The sequence below is a fragment of the Suricata suricatta genome, chromosome 8 (genome assembly GCF_006229205.1).
Source record: "Suricata suricatta isolate VVHF042 chromosome 8, meerkat_22Aug2017_6uvM2_HiC, whole genome shotgun sequence".
In the NCBI taxonomy this organism is placed as follows: domain Eukaryota; kingdom Metazoa; phylum Chordata; class Mammalia; order Carnivora; family Herpestidae; genus Suricata; species Suricata suricatta.
In genome coordinates, this window is record NC_043707.1 from 99319568 (window position 1) to 99337575 (window position 18008).

Genomic DNA, 18008 nt, shown 5'->3' on the forward strand with positions numbered 1-18008 from the left:
AAGATGGTTCTAACATCTGCCAATCTAACAAAGTAGTGAGTGACTTGGCACTGGTGGTAACCAAGTAGAGACTCCGTGCTCAGTATAGAGCCCTGGGGACTGGGATGGTGTGTTTCCAGCGGGGATCAAAGCCTGGTAAATGAGAGCAGGCCGGCAGCGGGAGCTCAGGCAGTTCCCAAGAGCTGGGCCGAGTGCTGTCCATTTCCTGCCTTCCTCTCTGGCGGGAAGCAGGCAGCAGCACAGTGAGCTGACATTCCTTGCCAGAAAGCTGCAGCAGCAGGAAAGACCTCTCTGCTGACTAGGGCCAGGGCGGGACTATTGGAGGCTTGGAAAGAAAGAAACCACCTTGTTTGTATGGCTTTCAAAGCCTGCTGCCCAGGAGGGCTCAATGGGTGGGGACTCGGATCCCCATTTGATGGATGATGAATCGGAGGCAAGGACCTAAAGGCTTGGCAGACTTGCTGATCATCCTTTCACCCATTGGCCAGACGTGGTCCCCAAGGGCACCGTGACCTCCCAGTCACCTAGCGCTTATCGAGCACTGCAGAAGAAAGAGGCAGCCATGGACCTGCCCTCCAGGGGCCCCGCAGTCTGGTGGAGGCAAGGGCAGGGGGAGGAGCAGCTGGCCTCGCCTGGGGTCCATCCTGGAAACTTCCCCTGAGGGGCTGACTTAGGAGGCCTGAGCAGGAGGCGGTTGCCAGGGAGGGGGTGGGGCAGTGTGCCAGGATGTGAGTGTGAAAGGGCAAGTTTGGGATGGTAGGAGGCCTGGAGAGACACTCAAAGGACTTTAACCTAAAAGACAGGGGAGCCTTGGAGGATCCCTAAAAAGGAGAGTGCCCAGTTCCAGGAAGACCCCCAGTGGCCTGGAGGGACTGTGCTTGTGGCAGGCTGCTCATTATGGAAGTGTGGAGTCCAGGCTGTGGTCCCCTGGGGGGTGGCCTGGGCCTGGGCTGGGCCAGCGCCTCCCTGGCCTGGACTGACAGCCTCTTGCTGGATATGGGGGAGGAGGGGAAGCAGAACTGGGAGGATACCCAGGGGCCCCAGGTAGCCAGAGTCTGTCACTTCCCTCCTGCCCTATCAGACCCTCTACTTTCAAAGGGAGGGGGCCCCACATGTGGTCCTGCAGCTGCCCCCTTTGCCCCTGGAAGCTCCCAGCCAGTGCTCTCAGGTCCTAACATGGTACCGTCTGACCATTCCTTGTAGCTGTCGGTAGAAGACTCTAGATAGAAAAGGGGTTCCCTTATGGGATTCCATTTGACCCTGTGAGGTAGGCCTGGCAGCTAACAGCATTCCCACTCTGGATGAAGAAACCAAGGATCACATGAGCTGTTAGAATTGCTCTGGGAAGACGGGCCTGGACCAGGTGGTAGGCTCTAGCGTTTTGAATGGGCACTCTGTTGGGGAGCAGATCCCCTCCCTTTGTGGGCCCCATTCTCTGGCCCTCGCCCCTTGTGCTGTCCACATTGCTGTGGACAAGAGGGCGTCTGATGGATGCGCCGGTCTGTGGGTAGAGGACGACAGAGTTGCTGTGTTAGGGTGAGTGCGCTGGTTCCTCCAGGGGACAGAAGCACCCCTCCTCCCTACCCCTCACCCTGCTGTCTGCCTCCAGACTGACAGAAGGCAGGGTCACCCCCGCTGAGAAGGATTAGAGAGGAGGCGGGGCACCCCAACTGCTGGGCCCTGAGCCTCTCCCACCCCAGCCCCACCTGTTCCAAGCGCTGTGCAGTACAGCCCCCCTCCTCTGGCTCTGGTGAGGATGCTAACAGCCACCTTTAAGCCTGAAGACCCCTGCCCTGCGATGTTGGACCCTTTGATTTGAGTCAAACCGTGTTGCCAAACTGCTGTGTGTCCTTGGGGAGCCATCTTCCCCTCTCTGGGCCTTAGGTGATTTAGAGGACTTCATAAACCCCTGGCCATTCAGAAGCTCTGTCGCCTGGGCTGTCCCCCCTCCCCACCGTGGACTCACACGCAGGCATCCCTGCACTTGCCTGGCCTGGGTGGAAAGGCCAGGGCAGGAGAGAAGGAAAAAAGCCTTTTCTTGCCAACACCACGTCCACAAAGGTCAGGCTGTGCTCCCACCCCGCCCGGCAGCCAGCCTAGTGCCTAACGTAGGCAGATGACCGCACCGGGGCTCCTAGCAACTGCGGACAAAAGGTTACTCCTGACTGACGTGCCAGTCTGCCGGGCCCCCTCGCCCTCCCTCCTGAAAGGGAAAACAAAGTTGCGGCCTTGACAGGCGCGTGTGCCTGTGTGCACGCGTGCGGGAGTGTTTGTGTCTGCACACTCGAGCTGCCTCGCCGCCCCTCCGAAAAAACGTGCACTCCGCGTGTCGCGCCCTAACGCTCGCTGATGAAATGGAAAGTTGAACATAAATCAATGTCTGCTGCCCTGTTAGCTATGCATCAGCAGTCAGTGCCTGGGAGATTTGCTCAGTAACAAAGCACCCAGCCGCTCCGTGGGCCTCGAACGCCCCCTAACGCCCCCTAACGCGGAGCTGGCCTAACGCGGCTCAGCTGCTGGCTGCCTTTGCCTTCCCACGGGGGACCCCAGGCCCAGGTCTCCGCTCCCTTTCCAGGGAGAGGAAGGGGAGCGTCTTCCAGAAGGACACTTGGACCCAGGAGGCCTGGACTAGTTCTTGGTGTTGGTCCTTACCCCCCACCCCTTCCCAGGACCCCAGCGTGTCCCCTCTCTCTGGGCCTCCCCTAAATTGTAAGCCTACTCGGATCCCTGACTTTTATGGAATCCATCCTCGAGGATTGGTGTTCAGCAGCCGCCTTCACCTCTCGTGTATTAAAAGCTTGGGCTGGTTTATCCTTTTTCGGCTTTCGACCTGGGTCTTTACTTTGGGTTTCTCTTAGAACTGGATTTACCCCTGTGTCTGAAAGCTGCTTTGCCATGTTGCCCCCTGTCCCAGCACCAGGGCTGCATCTGTTCCCTCCCTCCCCGTCGCCCCTGCCAAGAGCCTCCTGCCTGTCATGGGGGCAGAGGAGCCCCTTGTGTTTTTGTTTTGTTTCTTCATAGTTGGCTGAGGGGGTAGGCCCTCCTGTACCTTCCTTCTGTGTAAATCACACTGAGGGTTTTTTCCTTTTTTAAAAAAAAAAAAAAAAGGTCAAATTCTTCAGCCCTTGTAGCAGAAGAGGTTGGAGGAAGAGAATTCCAGTGGAATCCTATAATAACACGGCTTGGCCTTATGTGGCTCAGCCTAGACCCCCCTGAATGAGATCATACTGCCCTGAAAGGAAACTGCCCTTCAGGGAGTCTGGGCTGGGCCAGGGGGCTGGACTGGAGTCTGAGGGCTCTCTGGCGTCTCCCTGAGTGTTGTTCTAAGAGCTGGGATATAGTAGGAGATCCACAGTGTGGGTTTGGGTTCATGTCCCGTCTCTGTGTAAATTAACTCCACAGCCGACCTTTCACAGACAGGCTCCCCCCTCCAGATGAAGGTCTTGGGATAAACAAAGCCCCTGGGCCAGCCGTACCTATCATCTGGCAAGCGCCGCTAATACCAAAATGGTGGGGTCACACTTGGCAAGAGTGTGGCTAGGGAGATGCAGCTTCCATGAAGTGTCAGCTCCCTGCCAGGTACTGGGCTCCCCAAGGGGCTCCGCTGCCCAGGGAAAGGTGTGTACATCAGTTCTATATGCAGTGCAGGGTTGGGGACTCATAGGGTAACAGAAGTCTGGAGACTTCTGAAGAGGAGCATCACAAGGTGCAGTGGCCATGACCAGGGGCTTTGAAGTAAGGCAGTCCCCTGTTGTTTCCAGACCACGTGTTCTGGGGAGCTTACCTGACCTCTCTGGGCACTGGTGTCCTCTGCTGTGCTGAGGAGCAGTCATTCAGCAAATCACAAAGCCGCCTTTTGGAGCTCTGGTAGGGATGGACTATGTGGAGAAGCACATGCTCATGTTCAGTGACGGTTTATTACTGCCACTGATACATGACCCCTTGGCTTTAGGGTCTGGGTTGACCAGTAGTAGTCAGAAGCCTAGCACTGGGGCCCCTGGAAGTTCATCTGTCTTTCATTCCTCCCTCACCCTCTCTGACAGCGGTCCATCCTTCCCGGAGGCCCTGAGGGCACACAGCCTGGGTTGGTACGAGGGTTGCCTTGAGAAAGTCAGCTAACCTGTGTGAACCCCATCGCCTCATCTGATAGTTGAGGTTGACAATAGTCCCAGACTTTCGGACGCAGGTGAGGACGCTGTGAAATGAGCCTGTGAAGCCCTGCCTGGTGTGGGTAAATACTCAGGATTCTTCGTTGTGGACGTGTATAGGTGTGACCTGGGGCGGTTTTCTGCAGCTAGGGGTCAGGGTAGAGCTCGGGTTGTAGCTCATCCGGGCAAGAGCCACGGGGAGTGTTCTTCTTCCAAGAAGGGAGTCCTAGAGGCTCAGCACAGCCTTGGTGGTAGTGATGTGTGGGAGACGTTCTGGGTATTTTCGAGATTTTTTTGCTTTTTAGTACTTAACCCTTCAGGTAGACTGATGAACCTGGTCCTGACTAAGCACTAGGCTCTGCCTGGCCCTTTAATGTGTCACCTTACTTAGTCCTGCCCACCTGGCCCAATGCCTTGTTCCCTGGTCCACCCACTGGGAGCCTACAGGGGAGGTAGAGGCAAGGAAGCAGGTTGCATGTTCAGGAGCTTCTGATTCTGTTCCTGCCAGGCTTAGCAATATGAACTCATTTTGCTATGAGTTCCTGTTGGCTGTCCTGCCCCAGAGGCTGGGACTTTTCCTGTCATCCTAAGCTCTATTACTAGCGGACCTCACCTGGGCATATTTGAGTTTCAGCTCCCCACCAATACACTAGGAACAGTTTCCACCTGCTTCAGCAGCTAGGCGTCTGGAAATGCAGTGGGAATTAAGGGCAGATCAGAAATCTGCACAAGGGCCCCTTCCTAGGGGCTGGCATTTAGTCCTCTGTTCCTTCAGGACACAGGGAGTGACAGGTTTCTGCCTGGACCTGCCGCACCTGATGGCAGGCATTCATGGTCTGCGGGGCCGACCCCAGCTTGAGCTGACTGCAGGCCAGCGGGGCAGCTCTCCTCCAGCAAATGTACTTCCTGTCCCTGGTGTCCTTACATTGAGGAAATCAAGTCCAGGTTCTTGGTAAGACATCCACAGCCCTTTGTGATCTGACGCCCGTTACCTTCACGCCATTATTAGACCAGCTGTTGATCCCTGGGTCAAGGGCCAGAGCTGTTGCTCTCAGATCCAGCTTCTGCCCCTCCAGCATGTCTGTGTGGCTCCCCTCTACAGACAGCAGAATCCCCCCTCCCCTTGTTGAAGGCTCTTCAATCTCAGGTCCGTTTTATTCAAGAAGACTTTGACAGAGTCTTACCCTGTCCTTGGAGGTCAAAAACAGATATGCCCAAATGTGCCTCTTCCTCAGAGTAGCATCTGGTTCCAAGTAACTTAACTCTGCAGTTGTGGAAAAGGCTCTAAGTGTTTGGAGACTTGCAGTGTGTTCTGGGGCAACAGCTTTACCTTTCTGGGTCTCTGTCTGCCCGTCTGTGACCTGCACCGACGTTAGAAGAGGCGGACATGGGAGGTGTGGTGGCAAGCAGAGGAAATAAGGGACCACCGCATGGGCCACACGACTTCTGCAGAGTATGCTGGCGAGCTCTCAACATCAGGCAGGGTGCGTGAGGACCATGCCTCTAGCCTGAGCCTGTTAGAAAGCCAGGAGGCTGCTCCCTGGGTTTGGAGTAATAGGAAACCTTAATCAAAGAAAGAAGGGGTTCCTGAAGTTTTCCTTGAGGTGGAGAAGATCCTGACAGCTTTCTGCTCACCAGCAGCCTCCCTTTGGTGAGGGCTACTTCCTGGCACTGGACTAAGTACTTGACTCAGTATCTCAGTCCCACAGCTCTCTGGGAGGAGGTGAGGGATCTCATGTTACAGGTGAGGTAAGCAAGTAGCGGGGAGGGGGAGACTGCAGATGGTGCTCCTGGGCCATGAATCAGGGTTCTTCCAACAGCACTTAACCCCACCCTCCCTCGTCCCCAACTGCCCCTTGTGCTTTTGCTGATGTGCACCAGTTTCGTCACCCACTGCCCAGGTGACCGTGGGCAGGCTCCTAAACCCATTTCTCCCCAGAGTCCTGGTTCTTTCCCTTGCCCCATCCTCTTGCTTCTCCTTGGGCCATTCCCCAAGCTGTTCCCTTCAGGGAGGAAAAGGCATAGGCCACCCAATCATCCGGGGAGCCGCAAACCAAAGGGAAAACCTTGGCCAACTTTGTCCTCTTATGATCAGTGGACAATAGGGGTTGAATTCTGGCATTCTGGATTTGTGCCTCCCAGAGCCCTGTACCTCCTCTTCCTAGTTGGATATGATGAAATCTTGACCTTTTGGATTGTCTGTCGGGGCGTGAAAGGGTAGAGGGGGAAGGCTGTATCTGTGCCTGTGTCTGGAGAGCTTAAAGTAGAACAGGAATTCTCCGGGTGGATAAGGCAGTGCCTTTTTAATATGCACCTCACCTTCGGTGTGCCGTTGTGATTAAGAGCAGAGCCTGAGCGCTGGTGAGAGAGACAGTGTGGAGGCTGGCGGGCAGGAGCAGGATGTGTCTCTGCAGCACTATCCATCTTCAGAGCAGAAGGCAGTCTTTTGATGGGTGGGGGGATTTTGTTCTCTTGGCAGGGTAGGCGCTCCTAGGGATTGGTGTGGTTCTGGACCCCGAGTCAGTCTCTGTCTCTCCTACTTCCCTGCAGAGTCGGTCTCTACTGCAGTGAGTCTGTATCAGCGCAGGAGAGGTTGCTCTCTGGACCCTGATCAGAAACCCATGTGGCTGGGATGGGGTATTGGAAACCTTCCCCTGGGCCTGGGCTCCTTTGCCAGCATTAAGGAGGGCTAGCTGTTCAGGGCTGGAGTAGGGCTCCTAGTGTGTGGTCAGAGAGAGATGGCAATCAGTACCCCAGACAGCGGTGGACTCAGTGTTCCGAGAAGTCTTGATTGCCAACTTGAGAGACACCATAGAAACATCTTTGGAAAGGGAAAAAAAAAAAGGGTGTATAATTCCCAAGATGTAGATCTGACCACCGCACTTAGGCACAAGCTCCTAAAGGTTAATGACCCCGCTTCTCTGTCTCCCCATCTGATGCATAAGGCTCTCCAGCGCTGTGCCCACATGACCTGTACAGCCCAGGTGCCAGTCTCGTGGCCCAGAAGCCCCTTCTGCTTCCTCTCTGCCAAAGGACCCCTGATCATCTTTCTGGGTTCTGCCTAAATGCGATTGTTCTGTAATTGCTGCCCCCTTGCCTCTAGTGCACCTGGTACCTTGTCTCTGTAGGGGTGTTGTTGTGGTAATAGTCAAACTCTGATCTCTTCAACAGCCTGGGCCTCCACCAGTCTGCAGTACTGCTTGTCAAACATCTCCAGTGCTTAGTACCTCCTTGGTCAGGTGCTGGGACCCAGTGGCTGGACACATTGCCAGGTGGACTGGGTTTTGTGCCCATATTCTGGTTATCATTGCTTTCCCCTCTGTCCCTGAAAAGGGTGCCTGGTTATAAGGACACAGGGACATACAAGAATCTCTAGCAGGGAGGCCCCAAAGGTTTAGCAACAGGAGGCAAAGTCACCCCTTTTATCCCCCACCCCATCCCAACCGTAGCCATTCAAGGTAGAGCCCTTCCCTGAGATGACCCTAGAGAACTTCGCGCACGGGAGAGGGTCAGACAGTGTGGACCTGCTCAAAGAACTTGGGGCTGGAATGGAGACCCCAGTGTGGTCTGTGCTGGCGTTCGAGGGATGAGTTTGTTCCCCAGCATTGCGGCGAGAAGGAAACCAGGGAGATGACCAGCAAGGACGTATTCTGGGACCAGCCAGTTGGGTGTGAAAGCTGGCTGTTGTGTTACAATGCTGAAAGATCCAGGAAACCAGGGCTCAGAGATTGGCCACGTGACATTTTGGTGGGAGAACCAGAAGTCATGTTCACTGATGCCTGGTCTAGCGCTCATTCTGTTCACCCTCAGTGGGAAAAACTGTGGCTGTGATAAATAATACTGTAATGTCTTTGGTTGTCAGTTTTCTTACTGTAAACGGGGTTAATTTTCACTTCATTTATTTTATTAGAGAACCAAGGTTAAAAAATCAGAAAGTAGATATAGTACTATTTTATTTCACCTTAAGAATTTTAAAAGAGCCCAGTTTTCCCCCTCTTGAAAACCATTACCTATCCCAGGGATCAGCAAACATCTTTTGTGAAGGACCAGATAATACATATTTTAGGCTCTGTGGACCATCTATCTGGTCTCTGTCACAGCTCTGTCATTGAAGCATGTCAGCAGCTGGACGACAGTAAGCGAGTGAGCATGGCTGTGTTCTGATAAAACTTTATTTGCAAAAACAGGCAGCAGGCCATATTTGGCCCTGAGCCATAGTTTGCCAAGGCCTACTCTAGCTCATCATGGTGGCCGTGCTCTTGGGGTCCTCGCACTGCAGCCGACCCCAGCCTCCATTTTGGGCACTCAGTGTGGACCTGGGACCAATGAGATGGGGGCTCAGCCTTCCTGTCTACTCGTGGGGCTGGGGGAAGAGCCTGGGGGCAGTGTGTACCGGAACTCTTCTGCGTTTGGTCTTGGACGCTGCCTCTACTTTCATTTGCCACGTTTCCTCCTTTTGTTTTGAAAACCGTCGCCTGCTGATTCTGCGTCTCTGTCTCTGTGAGGCAAGCGTGCGTGCCTCCTGCCTCTTGAGAACATACGCCGAGCACCTCCTGTGAGTGGCTTGGCACCAGATTCCCAAGTATGCGGACCTCTCGCCCTTGCCGTCTGCCTGGCACTGTCGGTTCCTCAGAGAGGGGAGGCGGGGGAGGGGGAGGTCAGCTGGGGCCTTTGCTCAGACAGAAATCAGTGAGCCTTCTGCTGATCTTGCACAGAGTGGACCTTGGTGGCTGTGTAGATTGCCGATGGTATGGAGAGGTGACCCCAAGGAGGAGACACTGTGTACCATCCTGCTCCCTCTGATTGGTAACTTCCTCGCCATCCCGGGAAGATGGGCTGTTGCCACTTCACCTTTCTGGCAAAACCCATTCTCCTTGTCTGGCGCCCATGGAGGGTCATGACTGTTGCAGGCTCATCTCCTAGGTGGCCAGCCGCCCCTGACTTGGAGCTCTCTTGTGGGGGTCATGTCATTGGGCGTGGCCCAGCTCAGCCCCTGGAGGACCTGCTGTGTGCGGCCCAGGCTCCCTCCGCCCTCGGAGAGTTGGTAATTTCCGCTCCGACTCTGGCCTATACCTCCCATGTCTACACACACAGAAGCCCTGGAGAGGACAGACAGAAGCAGGTGAGGAAGGCCACTGTGTGAGCTGTTGCCAGCTTCGTTCCCAGGGGCCAAGACTGAGAAGTCACTTTTCCTGCCATGAGGTGCATGTTACGGGTGGTTAAAGCTCTCCCTCCTTCACCCAGCTGGGTGGTCCAGGGACCAGCCAGGCTGCGCTGACGGATGTCGGGTGTCAGTGGCACTCGGGCATACCTTGGCCTTCTCCCCAGAATGGGCTAACAGCATTTTCCGTCAACATTTGTGTCCAAGGAGCAAATTGGATTGTCTGCCGCATGCCTTTTACCATGTGTATAATTAATGTAATTTTATATTCACTCAATTAAAGTGACACGCCCAACAGGCAGATTACACAGGCCCCTGGTAATGCCAGTCGTCTGTCTCCACTGCCAGTAGATAAAACCCACCCCCTCAGCTTTGCCAGCCCAGGCAGGGGCCAGTGGCCCCATGACTCAGGAGGAACGTGTGCGGCATCTTGTCTCTGAGCCACCTAAAACGTCAACCCCCTTCCCCCAAGGCCTTCCATTGAGACAGCAGGGAAATTTGGCCAGTGGTAACCATGTATCGTTCTGCAGCTTAGGGTCCTTGGCGTGGCTTCTCTCTGAGGAACGTGTCACCTGAAACCCTCCGCCTTACAGACGAGCAGCCCAGGGCTCAGGGATACAAGGCACGACTCCAGCCCGAGTGCCCTGGGCTCTGGAGGCCGATGCTCTCACCACTGGCCACAGCCTGTCCTCATTTGCGCTCTCTCCCAGGCTCCCCTCTACACCCAGGAAGCCCGGGGGTCAGTCTCGGCTCTGTTTCTCGGCGAGTCTGTGATTTCTAGGCAGAGAAAGGCGGCTTTGCAGAGTGAGGCTGCACTAGGTGAAGGAGCAATGAGTTTTGGGAACATGAAAGTTAGCACAGTGTTTATGACTGTCCTCCTTTAAAGACATAAGTGCAGTGTGTGTTTGTTTTTTTTATATGCCTTTTAGTTTTAAAGAGCTATCCTCTCGTATCTGTAAGAGCCTTTAGCTCAGAGGACCAACTTGGCCACATTCTTGGTAGTTACTTTTCCTCCGGGTTGAACTCAGAAGTGTCATATATGTCCCCCCGGGGGCTGGCTGACTGGCTGCGGGGGTCTGCCTGCTGGCCCAGCCTCACTGCCCCGTGTGGGCCCTGCCCAGGGTGTCCACATGAAGTGGATTTAGCAGCCTACACAGTGTCTGCAGAAAAGACACCGTGTGGGAAGAAGATGAGCCGTGTTTTCAGGGCACACCTTGGCTGGGCAGAGCAGGCCTCCTGAAGAGGGTACGTGGGCTCCACGTAGGCTGAGGAGGGTGTTCCCAGCAGAGACGGTCTAGCTCCGGCTTCATGGGCAGCGCGTGGCCGCCACAGCATGAGGCTCAGGACCACGGGAGACTGAGGACCATCTGTGTGCCTGGCGCTGTCTCCTGCACTAGCCCACTGCAACGCCCCTTCTCCTCCTTATGAGCAAACTGGACTCACAGCGTGCCCCACTGGAGCTGGGATCAGATGCCGGGTCTGTGTAAGTGACGCTTTCCTCCATCGTGCCACAGCCCTTCTGTCTCTCGAGGATGGCTCCAGGCGATGTCTAGGGACTCCACCCAGATGTGATGCTTCTGAAATGCCTTTCTGCTGGCTGTGCTGTGGGAGTGTTCCGCTCCGCACCACGTCCTCTCACTGAACTGTCCATGTCCAGAGTTCTAGTGACGTGGCCCAGTGTTTGCTTCGAGGTTTGTAGACTCCCCCACCCCCACCCCCTGCTTAAGCAGCTCCTAGAGGCTACCGTGTGCAACACTACACCACGCTGGCATTGCAGGGAAAAGCGTAACAAGGAAGTGCAAGAGTTCTGGATCTCTGGTCAGAGATCAGAACATCCGGGACACAGTGGCAAGTCCACTAACAGCGTCTGGGGCAGAAGGAAGGCCCAGGCAGGAAGTGGGTACATTTGCTGCTTCTCTTTCCCAGATTCAGTTGCTGGGTGTCCTGAGTTGGGGTCTCTCCCAGTTGCAGGCCTCCTTGCTGCCCCCCCATGGCGGGGGCTGTGCACTGCAGCAGAAAAGAGTTCTGACCAGTCAGGAGGCTCCAGTTCTCACACCGGCTGCTTTTGGCCCATGTTCTACGGCCACCCTGGGCCTCAGTTTACTTCCCGCCTTCTCTTGAAGCCCAAGACATTTTAACTGACACTTGAGCTCATTTGTTACTATGTCCTCATCCTTCTTCCCAACTGGCGCAGGGGTTTCTGGGCCCGCATGAGTCTGATGCACCTTTGTGAGCCAGCTTCCAGGAAATGGAGCTGGCCAGACTCCTGAGGCCACATCCAGAACCTGTGTGGGGGTGAGTGACCCCGTGCCCCCACACCCTCTTCAGCCTCGAGGATTTGTTCTTCTCTGCTCCTCATGCTTCCCGTGTGACACAGAGGCACTGCTTGTGGGCTCCTTAGAGTGGTGGGCTGGCTGAGACCCCCTGGAGCTCTAGAATCATACTGCGCTGGTCCTACCACTGAACAGCTTTGCAAGTGGCTTCACCCTTTTGAGGTGTAAATGGAGCCACTGATTCTCTTTCCTGTGAGGAGTCCAGGGTCCCCTGACCTAATGTGGGTAAAGGCCAGCTCCACCTTGTGTGCTCATGTGTCTTTGTTATTACTCCCATTTCACTGATGAGAGAAGTGCAGTCCGTGCCAGAGTCAAGATTTGAACCCGGTTCTCTCCAAACCCCGTTTCTTTGTCTACAATGGACAGGAATGACCATGAAGAGAACCCTGGGCTGGGGTTAGGAGGCGTGGTTCAGCCACTAGCGTGGTCTCGGGCAGGTCATGCCTCCGTGCTGGGCCTCTCTTCTCCCCTGTAAATGTCAGATGTTGGGAAAAGTGATGATCTGTCAAGGCCACCCAACAAACAAGGGACTGCAGGCAGGTGCAGACCTTGCCAAGTTTCCAGTGCGACCCTGGAGCCCTCCTGTGTGGGAAAACGCATCAGTATTCTCAGCTTTAGGACTCCCTTCCACCTTGACCCTTTCCACCCACCTGCCAGATCTGTTCAGAATTTGGGGACGGGAAAAGCCAAGCATCTCAACAAAGATCAAGGTCCTTTTTTTAATCTGCCTCCTGTGTAGCCTTTTGACCAAGTGGGTAACGAATGGGAAAGACCATAAAGTCCATTTTCTCTACACCTACCTGTTGGTCTCTTTTTGAGCATGCAGGGTGCGAGAGAAACCCCTTTTATTGGCCCGCTAAACCATCAGGTGGCAAGTTCCATACCACCTTGTGGAGATGGGAACACGTCTGTCATCCTCTTCACAGAAGCAAACGTTTCAAACGCAGGACCTGTTCTCTGCTCCCAAGAAATGTGCCAAGTGTGCGGAGTGCCCCCGCTGTGCTGTCGCAGGCTGTCTTGAGGACAGAGTCCAGGCACAGATGTAGTGGTAGACCGCTCCTGGCCGAGTGGAGGTAGCAGAGACATGGAGGATGGAACTTGGGGTAGAGATAGCGGACCACTGGGAATCGGTAGACTTCTGGCTCCATGGACGGAAAGCTTTCTGGCGCATAGAGCCCCCCATAGTGCAGGGGGCCATGCAGTGCTGGGAGCACTAGCAAAGCCTAGTCACCACCTCCTTTGGGGTGGAGAGCTCCATGAGCATCTGTGCCTGTCTCGAGATCACAGGCTTTTCTCTCTGGGTAACTGGCTGGCCTGGGCAATGGTTCTCTGTCCTCAGTATTCCAGAGCCTTCCAAGTCACAGGGGAGACTTCTGAGATGCTGCTCCCTCCTCAGCCTTAACAGCCTACTCCCCACTGCTCCCTGCTGACCAGAGAACTTGCTGGGGCCTCACTGGCCAGCCAGCAGTCCCGGCTCTTTATACTCAACTGGCCGTTTGTCTTGAGGCACCTGCTTTAAGGCAAACCTATGCCACATCCACTCATTTAGGGACCAGTCACCAGAGTCCGCCCAGGAGCTTCTGAGGGAGGTAGAGAGGTAAAGCACACATACCAGCCTGCTCTGTGAACCTCAGGGGGCCCAAGTGGCCATATTCCAGGGCCAAGAGATGGCCTAGAATGGCCCTCCCAGACCCAGTTTCAAGAATTGGCCCCTAGTAAGTACTGCCATGGATTGAGGCCCCCTGTGTGTGTCACGCACTCTTGTGGTGCTTTACATATATCTTGTGTAATCCGTCATCGAGTCAGCCTGCTTGGCTCCCCTGGCTGACAGGGACACAGGTGTGTGGGACCTGCCCAGAGACACACCACTCTCTCTGAGGAAGCACTGTTACCAGAGAGGGCCATGAGGGTGGGAGGGAGGAGGCGCTCCCTTCTTGCCAAGAGCTGGGAACCGACAGAAGGCCTTTTGCCCCTTCTTGGCAACTGGACCTCACCCTTGAACCCTCCTCTTCCGTTCTTTTTATTTCCTCTTTTTGGGGGGGTTGGCTTTGAATTATCTTATTTTGTTTACATTGCACCCAAGTTTCATGGTACAAAAGACTTGCAGGTGCAAATATGTCCCGCCTTCATTAACTTCCCCTCCCTTTTTAATTTATGTGATTTCAATTTTCCTTCCCTGTACTGTTAATTAGGGGACCCTCTAATCAGTGCCATTATCACAGTGGTATTCATGTTTAGGAAAGCCGCTAAACAAATGCTTGCAAAATTGCTAAATGGCTAATTAATGTCTGTTAATTAAGAAAATTGCTCATGGTAACAAACCATGCCGTTGCTGGCAGCCGCTAGAAAGACACACACTTGTTGAAATTGGTAGCATGGCAGGTAGGGGAACATCTGCTCCGCGGAGCTTTCCGGAAGTGAGCAGCCTCTCGCTTGGCCAGGAAACTCCAGGCCTGTCCTCGGTGGTGCCCCCGGGTTCCTGTACGCCTCCCGCGGTCTTTCTCTGCACACCTCTTCGCCGTGTCCCCAGGCCCTGCCGGCTGGTACTGGCCCCTTCACCCCTCCCCAGCTCCAGCTTGGTTTCCTGAGCTGGTGGGAGGCTGGGCAGCCTGGCTTTGAGGGAGGAGAAAATCCTACCTGCATCTCGAAGATTCTCTCTCCCTCTCTTCTTTAGTGTAAACACCCCCCCCATCCCCTGTGCCGGTTTGGAATTTTTCTCAGAATCGACTTCCAAGCGCAGTGGCAGGAGCGCAGGTGGAGAGGTGAGAAGTAGGGCGCGCTTCTCACCACCTGCACCCGTGTCCGGCTCCCAACGTCCTGAGTAGACAGGAAGGAGCCTCCGGTGTTTTTTTGTGCTCTGTGGCTGACCCTCTGTAGGAGATAAGGTTGGACACTGTGCAGCAGTATATGTAGACACACATCTATAAACGTAAAAAAGAAGTTAGTGAAAAATACTGGTCTTCATATACACAGGGTTGTTTAGTATTTTCTATTTTATTATTTTATTCTGATCCAGATTTTTAGGAAACAATGGTTGCAACCCACTAAATTGATTTCACCACCCACTAATGGGTTGCAGCCCACAGTTTGACCAACCCCGTGGCTTAAGTGAATTCATCTGCTCATCTCTTCTGGGGGGAGTTGAGGTCAGCATAGCCCAGGGCTTTCGGGGTCAGCTCAGGACCGTAGGTGGCTCACTGCCCTGTAGACTAGAAAGCCCAGCCCCTCCACCCGTCAGGGGCCTCCAGCCCAGTCCCACTGCTCCTCTGCCCATGTGCTTAAGCTGTGGGCTACAGGCGTCAGGGTGAGCCTGAGTCCACCAGGCTTCACCTCCTGGTTCTGCCAACCTACCAGTTGTGTCCCTCTGGCCAAATTCCTTTGTCCCTCGAAGGCCCAGTTTTCTCATTGGTAAAAAGGATGAAAGCCCTGAAATCACATGAGGGGCCATTTCCAAATGAAGGTGAATTAACAGAGTACACCGGTCCGTCCTGTTCCCTCTCTGTTCGGTCTCTGGCACTGCCGGACTCCTCCTGCTCCCCCAGGGCAGGGCCTCGCTGGGTTCTTCCCAGTCCTGGAAGCGGCCCTTGCACGCTCTGCAGAGGGGTCCGCCTGCTGCGCATCACCGCGCGCTCTGAGCCCGGCACAACCAGTGTATTTAACATGGCAAACTCCGCTCCACCGGTAGCCTGTACCCGGGCCCCTGCTCCTGGGTGCTTTGCCAGAGGAGCTTGGTTTTCTCTTCTGCCCCTGGACCCCCTCCCACCCCTCTCATGAGTGTGTTCATCGGCTTCTCTCCCTCCTGCTCGCCACGTACACTGCAGAGCCTGCGACCTCAGCAGCTGCTCGCACCCCCACCCCCCTGCCAACCAGAGCCCGCACGCCAGCCGCCTGCCCTTCGTTTTGGTTTAATTTTTGTTCTTTTAAGCTTCTGCGCTTCTCCATGTGCTGTGATCTATAACCTGCCTCTGCTGTCTGGCCTCACAGGGTCCTCCGGGGTCACAGCCCTCGCCGCACGCACAGCCTCCACCTCACAATCCCAGCAGCATGATGGGACCCCACAGTCAGGTAAAAGCGCTGTGGCTCGCCCGCCCGCCGGGGGGCATGGGGCACGAGGAGGACAGAGCCAGCAGAGGAAAAACAAAAATCAGAATGTGCTCTAGCCATTGCTTTCGAGTCTTGACTGACAAATGAAATTAAAAAAAAATAAAGGACAGAAAAAAAAAGTTTCCCTCCAAAAAGACAGTCTTCATTCCTCGGACATCACACCCAGCCTAGATATGAAACCAAAAGAAGAAAAAATCTGTTTCTGTGACCTTGTCAGCGGCCTTTGCGTTTTTGTTTTTTCCTCTCTCACTTTTGGTTTGGTTTTTGAGTTTGGTTAACCATTCGTTTGTAACCGGAGCTGCATCCCTAGCCTTTTTCTGTGTGCGCTCTCGCTGCTGAGAACAGCTTTCCTGCCCATTGCCCTGCACACGTTAGGGAGCCCGCTGTCCCCTGACCGTTCTCATTGTGTCCCCCACCTTGAATCCTCGCTCCCCTTCCCAACCCGCTCCGTCAGTGGTTTCTGTGTGTGTGTGCGTGTGTGCGTGTCCAGCTCTGTCTGCACACCCTGAGATTCTACGTAGAAGTCCCTTTCTGATTCTTGCGTCCGCCTGTACCCCAAGCGGCAGTCTCCTCCCTTGTCCTGCACTCACGTCACTGCTCTCCGCGTCCTGTGCCAAGTCCCAGCCGCGCTCTCCTGCCACCCAGAGTAGGTCTCCGTGAGCGGATGCTGAGTCTGGGGGCACCTACAGCATGCGCGCCTTCTGTTCCCTCTGCCCCAAGAAAGCTTTGCCCAGAGGGATGAGGCCACCGGGAGAAAGAGAGTTTCAAAGATCACTAGTTGTAACAAAACTGGACTTTGTGGAGCGGAGCGCATTTGTGTGTGTCCCTGTGCAGCAGTGCAGGCTGTCATTGAACTAATTCCCTGTAATTGCAGCCTTTTATGTCACCGCGATACGCAGGCGGCCCCAGGCCCCCGATCAGAATGGGAAACCAGGTACGGTACCTTTTCGTGTTCTCTCCCCCCTCACTCAGTCACCCCTGACCCCAGTTGGACTTTGGCTCAAATCAGACTTGGGGGGAAGGATTGGGACATGGAGGGACAAGTTCCAGTGCAGGAGGTAGATTCCCAGCAGGGACCCAGAGAGTGCCCAGAGGGCCCTGGGTCTGCTTGGTGTCTGTGGCCCGGCTCCCCACTCCCGGCCTTTCGTCAGCCTCTCCTGGTGGGCCTTGGGCAGCGGTGCTGGAGCTCGGGGGGCAGCCGCACAGGCAGCAGTGTTTGGGAAGCAGGGTTTCGGCTATTTTAGAGAAGGTAGTATGGCCCCTGCCCCTCCTTCCAGCCCCTTCTTGGAAAAGGGTCTTCCTCCTTAATGAAGTTAATTGACAATGTGCATTTTTTCCTGGAAGCTTTTGAGAATTGCCAAGGCTGGTAAATATAATCCTGCTATTAAGGGGAGAAATGGCCCGTAGGAATGCTTAGATTAGGAGCCTGGGTGCGGCAGAGCAGGACATTCGTGGGGTTTTAAGCAATGTCTGCCTGTTTCCCAGACCCAGCTCAAAACAAGAAAGGATTTGTTCGCGTAATTAGCGAAGTGGTCTGCTTGTGGGGGAGGGCTTCTCAGCCTGGGGTTGTGTGCCTTGTGCTGGCCCATCGGGGCTGGCAGTTCTAGGTGGTCTGGAGAAAGCGACCCCCGTGCCCCCTCCCTCATTCAGCTCATCCAGGGGCAGGAGGGGAGCCGGAGAGGTAAAGATAAAATACCTTTTGAGGATTGACAGACTGAAAAGAAACTTTAAAAAGAAACATCAGGGCGATTTCTTTTCATGCCAAAATATTTTTTATATGTAATTCTGAGAGTGACCTTACAAAAGCCTTCAAAAGATCTGACTGGCTCGCCAGCACCTCCGGCCCCTATAGCCTTTGGAACTTGGGAGTTCAGTTAGCGACCAGGGTGGTGTTCTTGTGACTGTCCTCAAGGCTCTGCAAGGTGGTGGTGGTGGAGCCTGAGGGCAGATGCTTGTAATCAGAGGTCTCCAGATTTAGAGCTAAATTGCTGATCAGGTTTCCAATTTTTTTTTCCTCCAAAAATCTTTTGTTTCCTCTTTTCTCTGACATGAAGGGGGGAGATTTAGACAGGAATTAGAGGCCCAACTTTATGAGCAGGGAGGGACCCTTGGGTAGATCTCAGATGAGGAAAACAGAAGGTCAGAGTGAAAGAGGGACTTCCCAGAGTCTTCTAGTAAGCTGGGATTAAGTTGCTCTGCAGCTCCCAGCCCAGTGCTCTTTCCTCTGCACCTCGCCTAACTCACTTAGCTTTCAGAGGTGTA

The 18008-nt window shown here is 54.5% G+C and overlaps 1 protein-coding gene across 1 annotated transcript in view; it reads left to right on the forward strand.

Annotated features, from left to right (window-relative positions):
• The window catches only part of SSBP3 (single stranded DNA binding protein 3), a 162769-nt gene that overhangs the window by 123188 nt on the left and 21573 nt on the right, over positions 1 to 18008 (forward strand). Inside the window, exons 7-8 of the mRNA XM_029945826.1 lie at positions 15627 to 15707; positions 16621 to 16680. Of these exons, the coding sequence (XP_029801686.1) occupies positions 15627 to 15707; positions 16621 to 16680 (141 nt within the window). The remainder of the gene's footprint in view (positions 1 to 15626; positions 15708 to 16620; positions 16681 to 18008) is intronic.